Here is a 16,619-nt window from a genome sequence, read left to right on the forward strand (position 1 = left end):
AGGGGAGGTGAAAGAGGCTATTTTAGCCAAAAGATCTTCATTCAAAAAATTGGAAGAAAGATCCATCAGAAGAAAACAGGACTAAGCATAAGCATCAGCAAGTTAAATGTAAGACATTGATAAGACAGACAGAGAACTTGAAAAGAAGTTGGCCATAGAGGCAAAAACTCACAATAAAAACTTTAAAAAATATATCTGAAGCAGAAAGCTTGCAACGGAGTTGGTTGGACCGAGGATCAAGGGATTAAAGGGGCACTTAGAGAAGATAAGGCCATCGCGGAAAGATTAAACAATTTCTGTGCTGCGGTGTTTACTGAAGAGGATGTTGGAGAGATACTCATTCTGGAGAATGAGTATCTTCATGGATGAAGATTCAGATCAGCAGAACCAAATCACAATGAACCCGGAAGATGTGGTAGGCCTGATTGACAAACTGAAGAGTAGTAAATCACTTGGACAGATGGTATACACCCCAGGGTTCTGAAAGAACTAAAACATGAAATTTCAGACCTATTTCAATTAATTTGTAACCTATCATTAAGATCATTTAAAAAGGGATCCAGGGGTGATCCGGGAAACTATAGACCAGTGAGCCTGACTTCAGTGCCAGGAAAAATCATGGAAAATATTATAAAGAATAAAATCACAAAACATTTAGATAGACATAGTTTGATGGGACACAGCCAACATGGATTCACCCAAGGGAAGTCTTGCCTCACAAATCTCCTACATTTTTTTGAAGGGCTAAATAAACATGTGGACAAAGGTGAACCGGTAGAAGTGGTGTATTTGGATTTTCAGAAGGCGTTCGACAAAGTCCTGCATGAGAGGCTTCTAAGAAAACTAAAAAGTCATGGGATAGGGGATGATATCCTTTTGTGGATTGCAAGCTGGTTAAAAGACAGGAAACAGAGAGAAGGATTAAATGGTCTGTTTTCACAGTAGAAAAAGGTAAACGGTGGAGTGCCTCAGGGATCTGTCCTTGGACTGGTGCTTTTTAATATATTTATAAATGTTCTGGAAAGGGGTACAATGAGTGAGTGACTAAATTTGCAGATGACACAAAATTATGCAAAGTAGTTACATTTCAAGCGGATTGTGATGAATTCAGGAGGACCTTGGGAGACTAGAAGATTGGGCTTCCAAATGGCAAATGAAATTTAACATGGACAAGTGCAAAGTGATGCATAAAGGGAAAAATAACCCTTGCTGTAGTTACACAATGTTAGGTTCTAACTTAGGAATTACCACCTAGGAAAGAGATCTAGGCGTCATAGTGGATAATACATTGAAATTGTCGACTTAGTGTGCTGTGGCGAGCAAAAAAGCAAACAGAATGTTAGGAATTATTAGGAAGGGAATAGCAAATAAAATGGAGGATGTCATAATGCCTCTGTATCGCTCCATGGTGAGGCCGCACCTTGAATACTGTGTGCAGTTTTGGTCACTGCTTCTCAAAAAGGATATAGCTGCATTGGAGAAAGCACAGAGAAGGGCGACCAAAATGATAAGAGGCTTGGAACAGCTGCCCTATGAGGAAAGGCTAAAGAAATTAGGGCTGCTCAGTTTGGAGAAAAGATGATTGGGGGGAGGGGGGGGGGGTTATGATAGAAGTCTACAAAATCATGAAAGGACTTGAACAAGTTAATGTAAATTGGTTATTTACTCTCTCAGATAATAGAAGGACCAGGAAGCGCTCCTTGAAGTCAGCAAGTAGCTCATTTTAAACATAGAAAATTCTTTCACTCAATGTATAGTTAAGCTCTGGAATTCATTGCCAGAGGATATGGTTACAGCAGTTAGTGTAACTGGGCTTAAAAAAAGGTTTGGATAGGTTCCTAGAGGATAAATCCATCAACTGCTATTATGGTATTTAATGAACAATAGTAGCAGAAGAAAAAAGCTTGGTGACCTCACAGAGGACAAAGAACACAGCTTGTATAAAATATTATTTAATTTTTGTTCAGAGAAAGTACTCTTATCTTTCCCTTGTGTCATTCTTAACAATAAAAGTAATACTAAGGGTTTTTTTTTTCCAAGCTGTGAATTGTTGTGAGCGATGTGCCACACATGTGAGCATTGCCCATCAGGTGTGTCACAACAGGGAAAAAGGATGGGAATCTCTGATCTAAAGAATCAGTATCGAAATTGACTGAATTGGGAGAAAGGGTGGGGAATGTTGAGGTTGATGTTGCACTTCTTTGGGGTAAGTCTTCTGCACTTCAGGTTCTTTTGGTGCCAATATTAAAAATAGTTTAGTTCTTTATAATAAAGTAGAATCCTTGGAAAATGTGGTTAGAGCAAAAAACTTGCATTTGTTGAATTTCCCCAAAACTAGTTTTTTTGGCACCATTTGAACTTTTTAGGAAATATATGCTTATGAAGTTCTTCAAATAGCACGAGACAAGGAGCTTCCTTTGTTTCAGTGCTATTATGTTCCTGAGGCTAAGTGTGTGGTTAATAAGGAGGAAGGAGATTTAGATTTCCTAGCTTCCTTTGAAAGTGCAGATGTTTTCAATTTTCTTAGTTCCTTAAGTGATAATATCTCAACTATTGTAAGTTTACTTATTTCTTTTGCTCTGGCTGCTGATAAAGAATTAGTCTGTGAACAATACTTTAAGTATAAACAGTTGTTGTTTTGTGGCCAAAAGTTAAAAATGTTCCCAGTTGTCCCATTACCCTATTCAGCTTCGTAGGAAAGCTTTTCTTCAAATTAAACACAGAGATTAATTCAGGAGCATCCTTTTATTTGAAGTATCCTTGTAAATGTGTTATTGTGTATCAAGGGAACACACTTGTCTTTTTGGATCCTATGCATCTTGAACAGTTCATATTGGAAAAGTCTAATAGAGCCCTGAATTCTGAGCTACATTTGGAGGGTGGTACTCAGTAAAATATTCACTTCCACCTTGCTTAAGCAACTTTAATTTTTATTACATGATTCTCCTACCCTCCCCTGGATGTGGATTGGTAATGAGTATTTTCCCTATTTTTTTTTAATGTAATTTGATATTGAAATTGCCTATATGTATCATTTTTTCTTTTGCTTTGAATTCATGTACATGATTAAAAGTTATATTAAAAAATACATTTAAAAAAGGTACATTAGTAATGGCCAAAGAATACCTTCCTCAGCGGGTTTCAGAATCACTTTGTATACAGGTGTTCTCCCAATAGATATATAGATATATATCTACAGTAACTTGCAAAAATATTCGACCCCCAAGTCAGCAGATTTGTGTGGATTACAAATGACACTTACAGAGATTGTTCCAGACAGTATGTTTATTGTAAACCATTATGCTCTTAAAGTAAAATTTCAAAGTCATAATTCATTATTTCTCTGTAAAATAAAATTAAAAACTGAAAGATACTACTTGCTTAAGTATTCAACCCCTATGCTGTGGAAGCTACACAGATGAAAGATATTGCCCTAGCAATTGGCCTCTAGCTGTGAATCATTAAAAGGTCAGCTTTTCTGGATAAAATACCCCTAATTACAGTACCATTGTTTATACTGTGACTCTGAAGGAACGCTGTGAAAATGAAGATCAAAGAGCATTCTAAGAAAATTAAAGATGAAGTTATAGACATGCACAAGATAGGAAAAGGCTACAAAATGATATCCAAGTACTTGGATATCCCAGTGAGCACTGCTGGATCAATTGTAAGGAAATGGAAGCTGCATTATAACCACCCAGACACTACCTAGTCAAGGCCATCCGTCAAAACTCAGCATCAGTGCCAGGAGGAGACTTGTAAGGGAAGCCACAAATAGGCCAACAATCACTTTGAAGGAGCTACAGAGTTCAGTGGTTGAGACTGGAGTGGAGGTGCACCAGTCAACCATATCAAGAGCTATACATACAACTGGCTTGCATGGCTAGAAAGATGCCATTATTGAAGAAAAATGCATTAAAGCATGACTGGATTTGCCAAAAGTCCCTGGTGGTCCAGCGGGGGCTCCTGGAGCCATCTCCTGCACTGGGGCCGTCGGCTGCCAGTATTCAAAATGGCGCCGATAGCCTTTTCCCTTACTATGTCACAGGGGCTACTGGTGGCATTGGTCGGCCCCTGTCACATGGTAGGAGCACAAGATAGCGCCGGCTGTCCATTGCTCCTACCATGTGACAGGGGCCGACCAATGGCACCTGTAGCCCCTGTGACATAGTAAGGGCAAAGGCTATTGGCGCCATTTTGAATACTGATTCGTGGTAGGCCCGACGGCCTGAGAGGGAGACATCGCTCGCAGGACCCCGCTGGACCACCAGGGCTTTTAGTAAGTCTTGGGGAGGGATCGGGATGGTGGGGGGGGGGTTGTAATAAAGTAAAATTGAAGGGTTGGGGGTGTTTTGTTTTTTTAATAAATGTGCCCCTCCCCCTGCACTAACCCGAAAAACGAATTTTCCCAGAAGTTCGGGGAAAATCCGTTTCGGGGTTCGGGTGCCCCGAACCACTACGAATTAGGCAATTTTGTTGAAATTGCCTAATTCGTGATAAAAGAATGCACATCTCTAGTGGCAGCATCTTGTTGTGGGGATGCTTTTTCTCAGTGAGGACTTGGCATCTTGTTAAAATTAAAGGATGAATGGATGGTGCAACATACAGGGACATATTGCAAGACAACCTCGTTCAGTCTGCTAAAAAACTAAAACTTAGGAGAAAGTTCATCTTTCAACAGGTCAATGATCCCAAGCACAAGGCCAAAGCAACACAGGAGTTGCTGAACAACAAAAAGGCAAATGTTCTACAATGGTCAAGTCAAAGTCCAGATCTCAATTCAACTGAGAATCTGTGGCAGTATTTGGAAATTTCAGTCCATAAGCATCATCCAACCAACCTGAGCAACCTGGAGCAAATCTGCCAGGAAGAATGTGCAAAAATCATTCTCAAACAGTATGCAAAGCTGGTAGAAACTTAACCGAATAAAGTTGTTACTGCAGCAAAAGGTGGTTCTACCAAGTACTAGTCTGAAGGGGTTGAATTCTTATACAAGCAGAATTTTTCAGTTTTTAATTGTATTTTATAAAAAATGCAGATAAATAATGAATTGTAACTTTGAAAATTAAATTTAAGAGCATACTGTTTTGCAATAAACATACCCAGGCCAATATTCAGTAGGCCATTTAGTGGACATGTTATTTGGCTAAGGTTAGCCGGATAACTTGTCCTGATAAACGTCCCACTGAATATACACAAGGCTGGTTAACTTTACAGCTGCTTGAAAGCAGCTCTAATGTTATCTGGCTAATCTAACCGGATATACCCAACATTCGACTAGGTTAGCCAGATATCTCAGCCCCTCCCTAGCACGCCCCAGATTCATCCTTTTTTATACGGCTAAATTATAACTGGATACGTAATCATCCAATTATAATTTGGCTGAGAAGAGGCTGAATATGCCTTTTAAACCATCTAGACGGATAACTTATGCATTATCCATTTAAATGGCTTTTGAATATTGACCTTACTGTCTGGAACAATCTGTGATAGATGTCATTTGTAGTCCACACAAATCTGCTGACATTTTAGGGGGTCAAATATTTTTGCAAGCCTATATATTTGGCAATGTATACCTAGCTAGTGCTTAGTATAAACCTAAAAAAAAAACCCTAAAAAGAAAAATTGATGATATTAAATACTATAAGATAATTTAGGTGAGGTGTGTGTGTGTGTGTGTGTGTGTGTGTGTGTGTGTGTGTGTAAACTAATGTACATTTTATGGAATTAAGGGCATTGTTGACACAGGTCTCTTCACCAGCGCCCAGAGATTCCAGCCGCTCATAGAGCAGAAAAGGCCCTCCAGAGCCAACAGTGTTTCCTGGTGCTGATGGCCAAGGAGCAGGCTGTGCTCCTTGGCCTGGAGCTGGTAGTTGAGGAGAAAGCCCTGTGTGTGGGAAATATGCGCTTGCCAGCAAGCCATTTCATCAGGGTTAAACACTAACTTCCCTTCTCCCTGACATTTGCCTGAATAAAAGCATCACTTGTGCTTAAGTCTCTGCCTGGGAAAGGATACCTGTTGGCCCTGAATTCCTGGGGGAGGGGCTGGGTTTTCCCTAGTCAGAGGCAGGACAAAGTCAGGAGGTATAGATTTCAGCAGCCAATGATATGATCCGTGCACACCCCCTGAGCCAAAGCCAATGGTGTAATGACTCTTCTGTTGCTATGGGAAAGTAGCCAATCATGTAATGACACATCATCTGCCTTTGTATGAATGTACAATAAAAGGAAGAGGCTCGTGAGGGCAAACCCTCTTTGCCTCTTTGCCTTCTCTCTTCCTGCCTGCGATGAAAGCTGTCTGAGGCCTCTTCATTACTCCTACACCTGTGGAATCGCTGGCATTTCCTGGAGCCAGCAGCCAGGAAAGAGAAAGAAGTCCAGAGAGTGCCTGTGTGTGAGAATACGAATGCCTCTGTGTCTGTGTGAAAGAGTGCCTGTGTGTGACAGTAAAGAGAGTCCTGTGTGCCTGTTTGTAAGAGTCAGAAAGCATTATGTGTGCCTGTGTATATGTATCTGAGTGTGTGTGAGAATATCTCTGTAGGTGTATGAGAGTGAAGAGAGAGTACATCCATGTATGTTGTTGTCTGTTAGCATGAGAGAGTGACCATGTGTGTATGTGATAATGAGAGAGTTCCTGTGTGTGTGAAAGACTGTCTGTATGAGTTTGAGAGTAAGAACGAGATCCTGTGTGTGTAAGAGTGTATGTATTTGAGAGAGGTTAAAGTTTGTGTGTCCTCCTCCAATCTATGACAATCTCAGGGTGACTAGAAATCTAAAGTTCCTAGGTATGAAGAGCAGGAAATTTTTTTTATCCCTATTAATAGTTTTAATTATTGAATGTGATGTGTCTGTTTTGAAATATTTTATTGATATTTGATAATTTTTTTAAAACATTTTTGTATGGATTTTTAATTATTGGATGTTCTGTTCATCAGCTGATCTTTCATTTTCATTTTATTAGTATTACTCGTGTTTTATATTTCTTGATCGTATTTGATGTTTTATGAGGAATGGTGTGCTTTTTTTCCCATTGTAGCACTGCATACAGAATCTGGCTTGCTGGGATTTTTAGTTTTTGTCTGCATGTTTCTATTTATAATTTATGGTCTCTTTATTCTGTATTTGCCAAGGACTTATCTGTGTTCTATATGGAACCAAGGTGAGATATTTTGCTAGCATATAGTTTCCATGTAGTGATCTCTAGCAGCTGGACTTGTTCTATTTTACAAATAGGAGGTGTATTAGTGTTTTAAGACCTGGTGTAATATATTAAAGTGTTGCATTTTCATGAATAGTGTTGTTACTGTTTGAGTCTGGCAGTTAGTGTGTTATGGTATGGCAGGTTTGCTATAGGTTCTGAGTACATATTTTGCAGGGCTTTGAATTATTACATAATGTTATTGAGGTGTGCTAATGTTTTGCTGTTACAGTGAGGCGACACCAGAGTTTGAATAGTATTTTTCTATGGTGAGTGGTAAGGGGAACTGTCCTAGTTCTGCTCTGCATCCGTTGTTGAGGGAGGTTCTGTGAATGCAAGTTCTTGTAGAACTTGAGATGCAGGATTTAAAGTGGGATTCTGTCCTTTCCTGTACAGACTCCAGGCTTCACACCCAAGAGAAGAACTTTACCAAGTAAATTTAGTGGTAGTTTTACTAAGATGGTTGAAACTGACCAGGGGTTTCTTTGGTGCTTATAAGGTCCTTCTGTCTAGAGATACCATTGACATACATGCCCAGCACTTTGTGACAATGGTCCAAAATGTTTGTAGTGGTGCCTTTTACTCTATGAACAGGGTGGGGGGGGGGGGTACTGTCTGCATATGGACGGAGGTAAGAGGCACGTATGGAGAGCGCCCTGAGACCCCTACCAGGATCGAACTAACTGGGTGGTTTCCCTGTCGCAGGTCATAAGGATGTTTCCCTGATGACAGCTGCATGGGACTGAAAAATAGAGACCATTTAATATTTAAAACTGTGATGTTCAATTATGTGTTCTGGGGAAGGGGAGAAGCTGTTGAAGATGATCAAAATCTCAGGGGAGGGAAGGGGAGAGTTTATAAAGCCTGTGCCCCAGATCTTTTAGTTGCCTAGGATTGCCCCTGATTTGAGTGATACTAATAAAGATAACTCTAGTTTTTCAGTGAAAAACTTTTTAAGTAGTTAAGTTGTGCACACTACTGTACATTCATATTTTTAATTCCTCTTCAATACATGCAAACTGTACAGTTGCTGCATATCTCCTTACCACAAGATGGCACTGTTTTGCTACATGTCTAGTATTCAGTCCACACAAAATATTTCAGTTAGATCATTTATTTATATTTACCACACTTCTTCTATTTCTGCCTCTCATGCAAATGTTCTTTTGAGATCCATTTGCAAACTCCTGGATTCTGCTGCTTTTTCTCTTGCATGGCAGAGGCATATCCTCGGGGCAGGGGTGGGAGGAATGGGCCCTGTGTCACATGCCCCCTCACTTTTGGCTCAGATCCCACGTCCATCTGAGTCATCCCTTTAAGAGTGCAGGAGTTAGAGAATCTGGAGGAACCAGAATCACTGCCATGCCATGATCCCCTGCACCTTTGAGGAGGCTAACTTGAATGGGAAAAAACAATCCTTTGAAAATAAAATATCATGGCTTGTCTGAAAAATTGCAAGCTGTATTATTTTCTGGAAAGTTAGCTACAACTTTCCAGAATCAGGTTATTAATGCATATCCCGATATACCTGGGGCCATGTGCCAGTGGCCTGAATAACACCACTCCCCCCACCCCCACCTCACACACAGCTGGTGATAGCTTTTTGCTATCCTGTGCAGACAATTAAGGTGATGCCTCCTACTTGATTTTTTTTTTTTTAACACTTAGAGGTCAATATTCTGCTGCTGTATGGCTTGGCTAATTAGCAAGGAAAATTTATCAAGCTAACTTAGCTTATATATTCAGTGGTGTGGCTGTGCTACTGAATATATCCAGCTACCTTAATTTTAGCCAGATAAGTTTATCTGGCTAACTTCAGGACAGGTCTACGGGCTCACCAGAGTTAGCCAGATAAGTTAACCAGTTAAGTGATATTCAGAATTAGCCAGATAACTTATCCTGCAAACTCAACTCCTCCCAGTTATGCCCCAACTTATCCGGCCAAAATTTAACTGAATATGTACCCATATTTTCATTTAGCTGGATAACCTCTGAGTTATCCAGTTAAATGCTTCTGAATATGAACCTCTTACTTTGTATTGGTTTTCCAATTATTATACCAGGCCCTTTAAAAACATACATCTCCTATTAGGAAAATAGAACAAGCCAGGCTGCTATAGAACCATACACAAAACTACACACTGATACCTCACCTCAATTACATATGCAGAAGACAGACAGATTTCTCAACAAATACAGAATAAAAAGACCATAAAGCCTAAATAGAAATGTGCAGACAAACACTGAACTGGAATCTGCAACAAGTATGCAGTGCAACAAAGGAAAAACAGAAAAATCACCATTCTTCATAACATATCAAATAAAATCAAGAAATATAGAACATCAATCATAACAGTAAAATCATACTTATGAAAAAAATAAATATTTCAAAATAGCTGATGAATAGAATAACCAATAATGGAAAAGTCAAAAAATGTTTTACATTTCCCAAACACCAATAAAATATTTCAAAACAGCAGGCACATCAAACACCTTCCAATAATTAAAACTAATAAGGATTAAAAAATCCTCCTCTCTTCATTTCCACTCATTCTCAGATTGTCATGGATTTATTGTATGGTAGGGAAGCATACAAACTCTCCTCTCTCACACGGACACACAAACTCACATAAGCTTCTTTTTTCACACACATATACATACAGTCCCTCGCTCTCTCACACACGCTCATACGCTCCTGTCTCTCTCACACACACATGCTCACACACACACACTCCCCTCTCTCACACAAACATATATACTCCCTCTCTCTCACACACATGCTCTCACTCACACATTGTTTTTTACACACCTCCTAAAAAAACCAGCATTAGACCCCAAAGACCCCGCCAACTTTCGCCCCATCTCTAACCTGCCCTTCCTCTCCAAAATTATGGAAAAGATTGTGAACACCCAACTTACAGAATATCTAGAAAACAACAATATACTACACCCAGCCCAATATGGCTTCCGTAAGTACCTCAACACCGAAACCCTCCTGCTCTCCCTCACTGACCACTTGCTCATAGGCATGGACCAAGGCAACTGTTACCTCCTCGCCCTTCTCGATATCTCAGCTGCCTTTGACACCATCAATCACAACCTCCTCATCAACCGTTTGACCGAAATAGGCATCTCAGGCCTAGCCCTGCTATGGTTTAAATCCTATTTATCCAACAGAAAGTTTTCTGTCAAGATAGGAAACGCCAATTCCACACTCTACCCCCTGGCTCAAGGTGTCCCCCAAGGTTCCTCCCTCTCCTCTACCCTTTTCAATATATATCTTACACCCCTATGCCAGCTCCTCACCGAACTCGGTCTCAAATTCTACCTCTATGCAGATGACGTGCAAATCATCATTCCCATTCACAACTCTCTCTCAGACGCCCTCGCTTTCTGGAACACATGTCTTGCCAACATAAACGATTTCCTCACCAACATCCACCTCGCCCTAAACTCCGCTAAAACAGAGCTGCTCCTTATCTCTCCCCACCTCCCCCCTAAACCCTTGATCTCCAATGACCCAGCTTTCAATACTATAGCATCCCAACCTACTGTAAGAGACCTTGGGGTAATTCTCGATCAACAACTCAACCTAAAAAAACAGATCAACTCCATCCTCAAAGCAGGTTTCTTCAAGCTCAATATCCTGAAGAAGCTCAGACCCCTCCTCCACTATCATGATTTCCGTACTGTCGTCCAAGCTACCCTTTCCTCAAAGCTTGACTACTGTAATGCCCTCCTCCTCGGTCTACCCTCCTCCACTACCAAACCCTTACAATTGCTCCAAAATGCAATTGCCAGGGTTATCACCAACACTCGGAAAACCGATCATATCACCCCCATACTCAAAGAACTCCACTGGCTCCCCATCGCATCTCGTATTCTCTTTAAAGTCTTAACTATATTACACAAATCTATCCACTCTCACAACTCTAACTGGCTGGATGAACCCTTCTGCCCCATACGTTCTGACCGACCTATTCGTTCTGTCAACATAGGTACCCTCTCCATTCCCCCTTTGAAAAAAGCCCACCTCTCCGCCACCAGAGATCGCGCACTATCCATTGCAGGCCCTAAACAATGGAACGCCCTCCCTACCACGCTCAGGCTTGAGCCATGTTACTCCAAGTTCAGAAAAAAACTTAAAACATGGCTCTTCCAACAAGCCTACCCTGTCTAATCTCCACCCTCCCTCATTGAACCTTTTGTATATAGACCCTTGGGCCCTTGTAAGTATATAGACCCTGTAAGCAACACGTTTAAGCCTGTATATCCAGACCTGTAAATAGCCTGTATATCCAGACCTGTAAATAGCCTGTTACAGTTTTAATGCTTCTTTTTCATTGTCTCCTGCACTATGTATATTCCTCCCTGCTTCCCCTCCCTGTTGATTGTAATTTCAGCCTTTCAGTTACAATGTGAACCGGTATGATGTATGCTTACTAATGCCGGTATATAAAAGTTTTTAAATAAAATAAATACACATGCACTGACACATATACACATGCTCTCACTGACACATACACCCACCCACAGTCCCTGTCTGACATGTGCCCTCGTTGACAAATACACTTCCTCTTTCTCACACATGGTGTTACTGACACACACACACACGCTCCCTCTAACACACGTGCTTTCACTGACATTCACACACACCCTTTCTCTCTCACATGCTCTGACAAACACACTCGCACATCCTTTCACTGACACACATACAGCCCCTCTCTCACACATGCTGACACACACATACACATGCTCACTGACACACACACTGAGACACACATACATTTCCTCAGTTCCCTCATTCACTGCCCCCCTCTACTCATTCAATCACACCCACACTTCACATAAACCACTGGCTTGTAGAAGTATTTATTAAGCTAAATGTTTTCCCCTCTGCCAGCAATTCCTGTTTAAAGGAGAAATGGTTACATGCAAAGAACTCTTTGCAATCCTTTTGTTTGTCAGTCATAGAAGCTGGTATGGTGTCTGCGACCCAAGGGTTGCTGACACCAGATGTAATTTGAAAAAAAAAGTGTAATCAATCTTTATTATGGTCACTTGTGGGTTGTATTTCCCTTTGAAGTGTTAATAAGTGGAAAACATGGAGTCTTATAACTGCAAGGTAAGAAAATATGTGGTTCTATTGGCAAACTAATCTGCTGGTCAATAGTGACATCAAGTGGACATTATTGGAAAGAGGAGGGTATTAGAATTTATTATAATTGATTTTTCTTGACAGCCTATGGGACACTTTGAAATTTTGAACTGGTGAACTATAGGCTTTTGCATCAGAGCTTGGATGGGCGATACCTGCCTGGAGCCAATGAGAGACAAGGGATCAAAAGCCAATGAAGCTTATTACCAATCACTGCTGTCCCTTTGAAAAATGTTTTTTGTTTGTTTTTTTGAGAGAGAAACTAAGCCAGACAGAGAGAGAGAGAGTGAAAGGTACAGGGCTGTAAGTCATGAGGAGAGACTAATTGCAGCTTCCTGCTGCTTATAACAAAGGAAAAGCAGTTTCAGGTAGGTGGGAGTTTTCTTGCAGTTTTTGCCCTGAGGAACATTACTTATCAAGTAGTGCTGAGGCAGATAGCTGTTTGTTATTTTGTAGCAAGGGAAAGTAAGATGATTTTCAGATAGTCCCTGATTTTGTCTTTTTCAAGTGAGATGAACAGTATTAAGAATAGTATCTGCACACTATTAGTATTAGACTAAGGGAGTCATTCACTGAAGCAAATCAGTTCAAGTAAAGCGACTTGCAAATTTTTCAGCAAGTACCATTTTTGATTTGCACAGTTTAGGGTAGTTTAATGTATTAATGAGCTCATTAGCATGCATTTAAATAAGAAAAAGTAAGGAAAGATATTTATGGCAGTCACTTTCAAAACATTTTCAAAAAGGCCAATGAGTTGCATGGACAGTCACCTCATGAAGCTATGCAGCAGTGGCCCAAGAAAGAAGCAGTAGTTGGTGCATCAGCCCAGAACATAAAAACATAAGAACTTGCCATATTGGGTCAGACCAAGAGTCCATCAAGCGCAGCATCCTGTTTCCAACAGTGGCCAATCCAGGCCATAAGAACCTGGCAAGAACCCAAAAACTAAATAGATCCCATGCTACTGATGCCTGTATGTGATATCTCAAATCGAATGTCGGTATATATATAAAAAAATAATAATAATAAAAATAAGACAACTTGATTAATAGCAGTTAATGGACTTCTCAATGAACTTATCCAAACATTTTTTAAACCCAGCTACACTAACTGCACTAACCAAATCACACAGCTCAATAACATTTAAGGACCCTACAGTGGGAAACAAAAGGCCAGCGCTCAGCGATGTCACACAGCTGCCACACTACCAGCAGATTGCTTCAGCAACAGGTCCCCCTGCCTAGCAGTGCATGTTGCTTCTTATTGTTCTGTGCTTTGCCTTGCTCCTTGCTGTGCCTTACTGTTTCCTTGCCTGCCTCGGTTGTCTGATTTATATCTTGTCCCAGTACCTTGTTGTGACCTGTTTGTCTCTGCCTAACTCCTGGCTCTGACCCTTACCTCAGACCTGACTACTGTCTTGCCTGCCATCTGGTACTGTCTCTTGCTTCAAACACAGCTATTCCTTTGGACTTTTGCCCGCCCCAACCTTGGCCTGGACCTGGATACTGATTCTCAGTGTCTGCCCTGACCTTGGCCTGGACCCGTCCCTGTATACTCACTGTCAACCCTGATCTCTGCCTGTATCCTGATTCCATCTGACTGCTCCTTATGGACATTGGGCTAAGGCCTGCCAGCCCTGGAACTTATGGGCTCAACCTTCGAGAAACAGGGCTGGTATAGTTGAAGTTCCAGGTTCAATCCATGTAAGGACATGTCCACCAGCTGTCAGCGTGGGCCTAGTGGGTTGACTGCATCAACCAAGGGCTCACATCCGTCACAGTTTGCTAAGGCCATGAGCTCAGTGGACTCGTCCCCATCTCAGACTGTCTTAGGGTTGGCTCTCCAGATCCAGCAGCATCAAGACCAGCTCAACAATATGACCAGCATTCTTCAAGGCCTGGTGGTCTGATTGGAATCCCTATAGGTGCGTTCCCCTGAACTCACACCGATGTCTCCTCCAGCTGTTCCTGTTTGGCATGTGGAATCCATGCCACACCTTGCTCTGCTGCCTAGGTATGATGGGGATTCTAGGGCTTGCTGGGGGGTTCATCAACCAGTGCAGAATACATTTTGAATTGCAGACTGGCAGCTTTCCCTCGGACCGAACTAAGGTGATTTCTATGCTGTCACTGCTGTCCAGGCCTGCTCTTGCCTGGGCATCTCTGCTTTGGGACTGGAATGACCCCTGGTGGAGAATTTGGACAACATCCTCCAGCAATTTTGACAGGTATTCAATGCGCCTAGTCAGGTCTCATTGGCATCTAGAGAATCGTTCAATATCTGATAGGGCCCTGCACCCAGGCCTCAGAACTCTGTTGGGGCGAAGATAGCTTGATTGCCATCTTTTGGCAGGGCCTGCCATAGCACATAAAGGTGAGCTGGCAGGCTGGGATCTGCCACCCGCATTAGAGGACCTCATCACCTTGGCCGTACAGGTGGACTTCCACTTCCAGGAGTGAGCCCAAGAGAGGGAGGCATCCTGCCGGCACTTCAGACTGGTGCTTAAGTTTTAGTGACCTTTAGTCCCCACAACAGTAGCTTCATCTGCAACTCCTCAAGAAGAGCCCATGCAACTTGGGAGATCACACCTCACCTATGAAGAGAAACAGAAACATTGACAACTTAGCTTGTGCCTTTACTGTGTAGCTCAAGGGCACTTTGCCAGCCATTGCCCCGAGATGGCAAGAAACATCCGTGCCTAAGACTGGTCAGAGAGACAACCCTAGGCTGACCCTCACCCTCTCCTCAGTTACTCATGCCAGTCTGCCTCTTTTCCCAGAATTCTGAAGTACATATGGAACTCTGGTGCTGGAGGCAACTTTATGGATGAGACATTGGTCCACCTATATAGTCTCCCTACAGTGACCTTGGACAAAGCGGTGAGCATCACTTCAGTGTATGGCAATCCTCTCCCTGACCACTTATTTGGGGCTACCATAACTATTATGGTCCAAAAAGGACTTCTGTGTAAGGATAGTGGACCCTTGTGCTGCAGTGTGGTTGACACAGCCTATTAGGCTCCCTCAGGCCGTGCTTCAATTAGAGGGGCTTCAATGCTATAACTCGCCAAAACAGATATCCACTGCTCCTAATTGCAGAACTGTTCGATTACCTGCGTGGGGCAGAAATTTTCACAGAATTGGATCTCAAGGGAGCTTACAATCTTATTTGGATAAGGGAGGGGGATGAGTGGAAGATGGCATTCAATACCTGTGATTGCCATTACAAGCATCTAATAATGCCATTTGGTCTTTGAAACACCCCCGCTGTCTTCCAACATATGGTCATTGGTCAACAAGATCTTCAGGGACTTCCTGTACTCTCAAGTCTTGGTGTATCTATATGACATTCTCATCTTTTCTCGCTCCCTGGCACAGTACTGTCAGCATGTGAAACAAGAGTAAAGCACATTCAAGCAGCATTGTCTGAATTAGAATGAAGGCTGCTCACTCCGTAAAAATTTTGCTGGCTGTAATTTTGTTATGGGTTTGATAGTTGCTTGATTATGATTGTAAATATTACTACCCTTAACATAAGGCTTGGGCATAACCTGCACGGAGCATCAGTTACTACCCTTAATGGAAACATGGGGATAACCTGCATAGAGCGGCATTTACTACCATATAAAACTTGATGGACAGACTGGATGGACCATTTAATCTTCTTCTGTCATTTGTTACTATGTTACTATCCTTCTATGTATTGCAGAGGCTCTAGGAAAACCACTTGTATGCCAAACTCGAAAAGTACACTTTTGAGAAGGATGAACTACCCTTCCTGGCTATATTGTTTCTTGGCATGGTCTGCGCATGGACCCAAAGAAAGTGAAGTCTACCAAAGGCTGGCCTGAACCCGTCGGGCTTAAAGCTCTGCAAAGTTTTCTTGGCTTTGCCAATTACTACCGACAGTTTGTGCATGGATATTCCTCTCTGGTTGCCCCTCTTACCGCTCTAAGAAGGATGCTGACACCAGACATTGGTCTGAGGTAGCGATCCAAGCCTTTTGTCTTCTCAAGCAGGCATTCTTCTGAGACCCCTGTCTCCAACATCAGATCCTCTAGATCCTTTATTGTGGCGGTAAATACCTCTGCCACTAGGATAGGGGTTGTCCTCACTCAATACAATGATCAAGGAACCCTCACGCTGTGCTTTTTCTTTTCGAAGAAGTTCACTCTCACGGAAAAGAATTATACCACTGGAGACAGAGAATTCTTGGCCATGAAATTGGCTCTGGAGGAGTGGTGCATTGTACTGAAAGGGACTA

General features: G+C 41.9%; 1 protein-coding gene across 2 annotated transcripts in view; it reads right to left on the reverse strand.

The window, feature by feature from the left end:
• Nucleotides 1–16,619, reverse strand: part of DMGDH (dimethylglycine dehydrogenase) — a 214,800-nt gene that overhangs the window by 14,017 nt on the left and 184,164 nt on the right. Inside the window, exon 15 of one of the 2 annotated variants that reach the window (XM_029575513.1) lies at nt 14,815–14,949. The exons of the other annotated variant lie outside the window; for it this stretch is intronic. Coding sequence (XP_029431373.1) covers nt 14,911–14,949 — 39 coding nt within the window. The 3' untranslated portion in view covers nt 14,815–14,910. Of the gene's footprint in view, nt 1–14,814; nt 14,950–16,619 lie in introns of those variants that run through there. 2 annotated transcript variants of the gene reach the window in all.

Source organism: Rhinatrema bivittatum, chromosome 1 (genome assembly GCF_901001135.1).
Source record: "Rhinatrema bivittatum chromosome 1, aRhiBiv1.1, whole genome shotgun sequence".
NCBI classification, from domain to species: Eukaryota; Metazoa; Chordata; class Amphibia; order Gymnophiona; family Rhinatrematidae; genus Rhinatrema; species Rhinatrema bivittatum.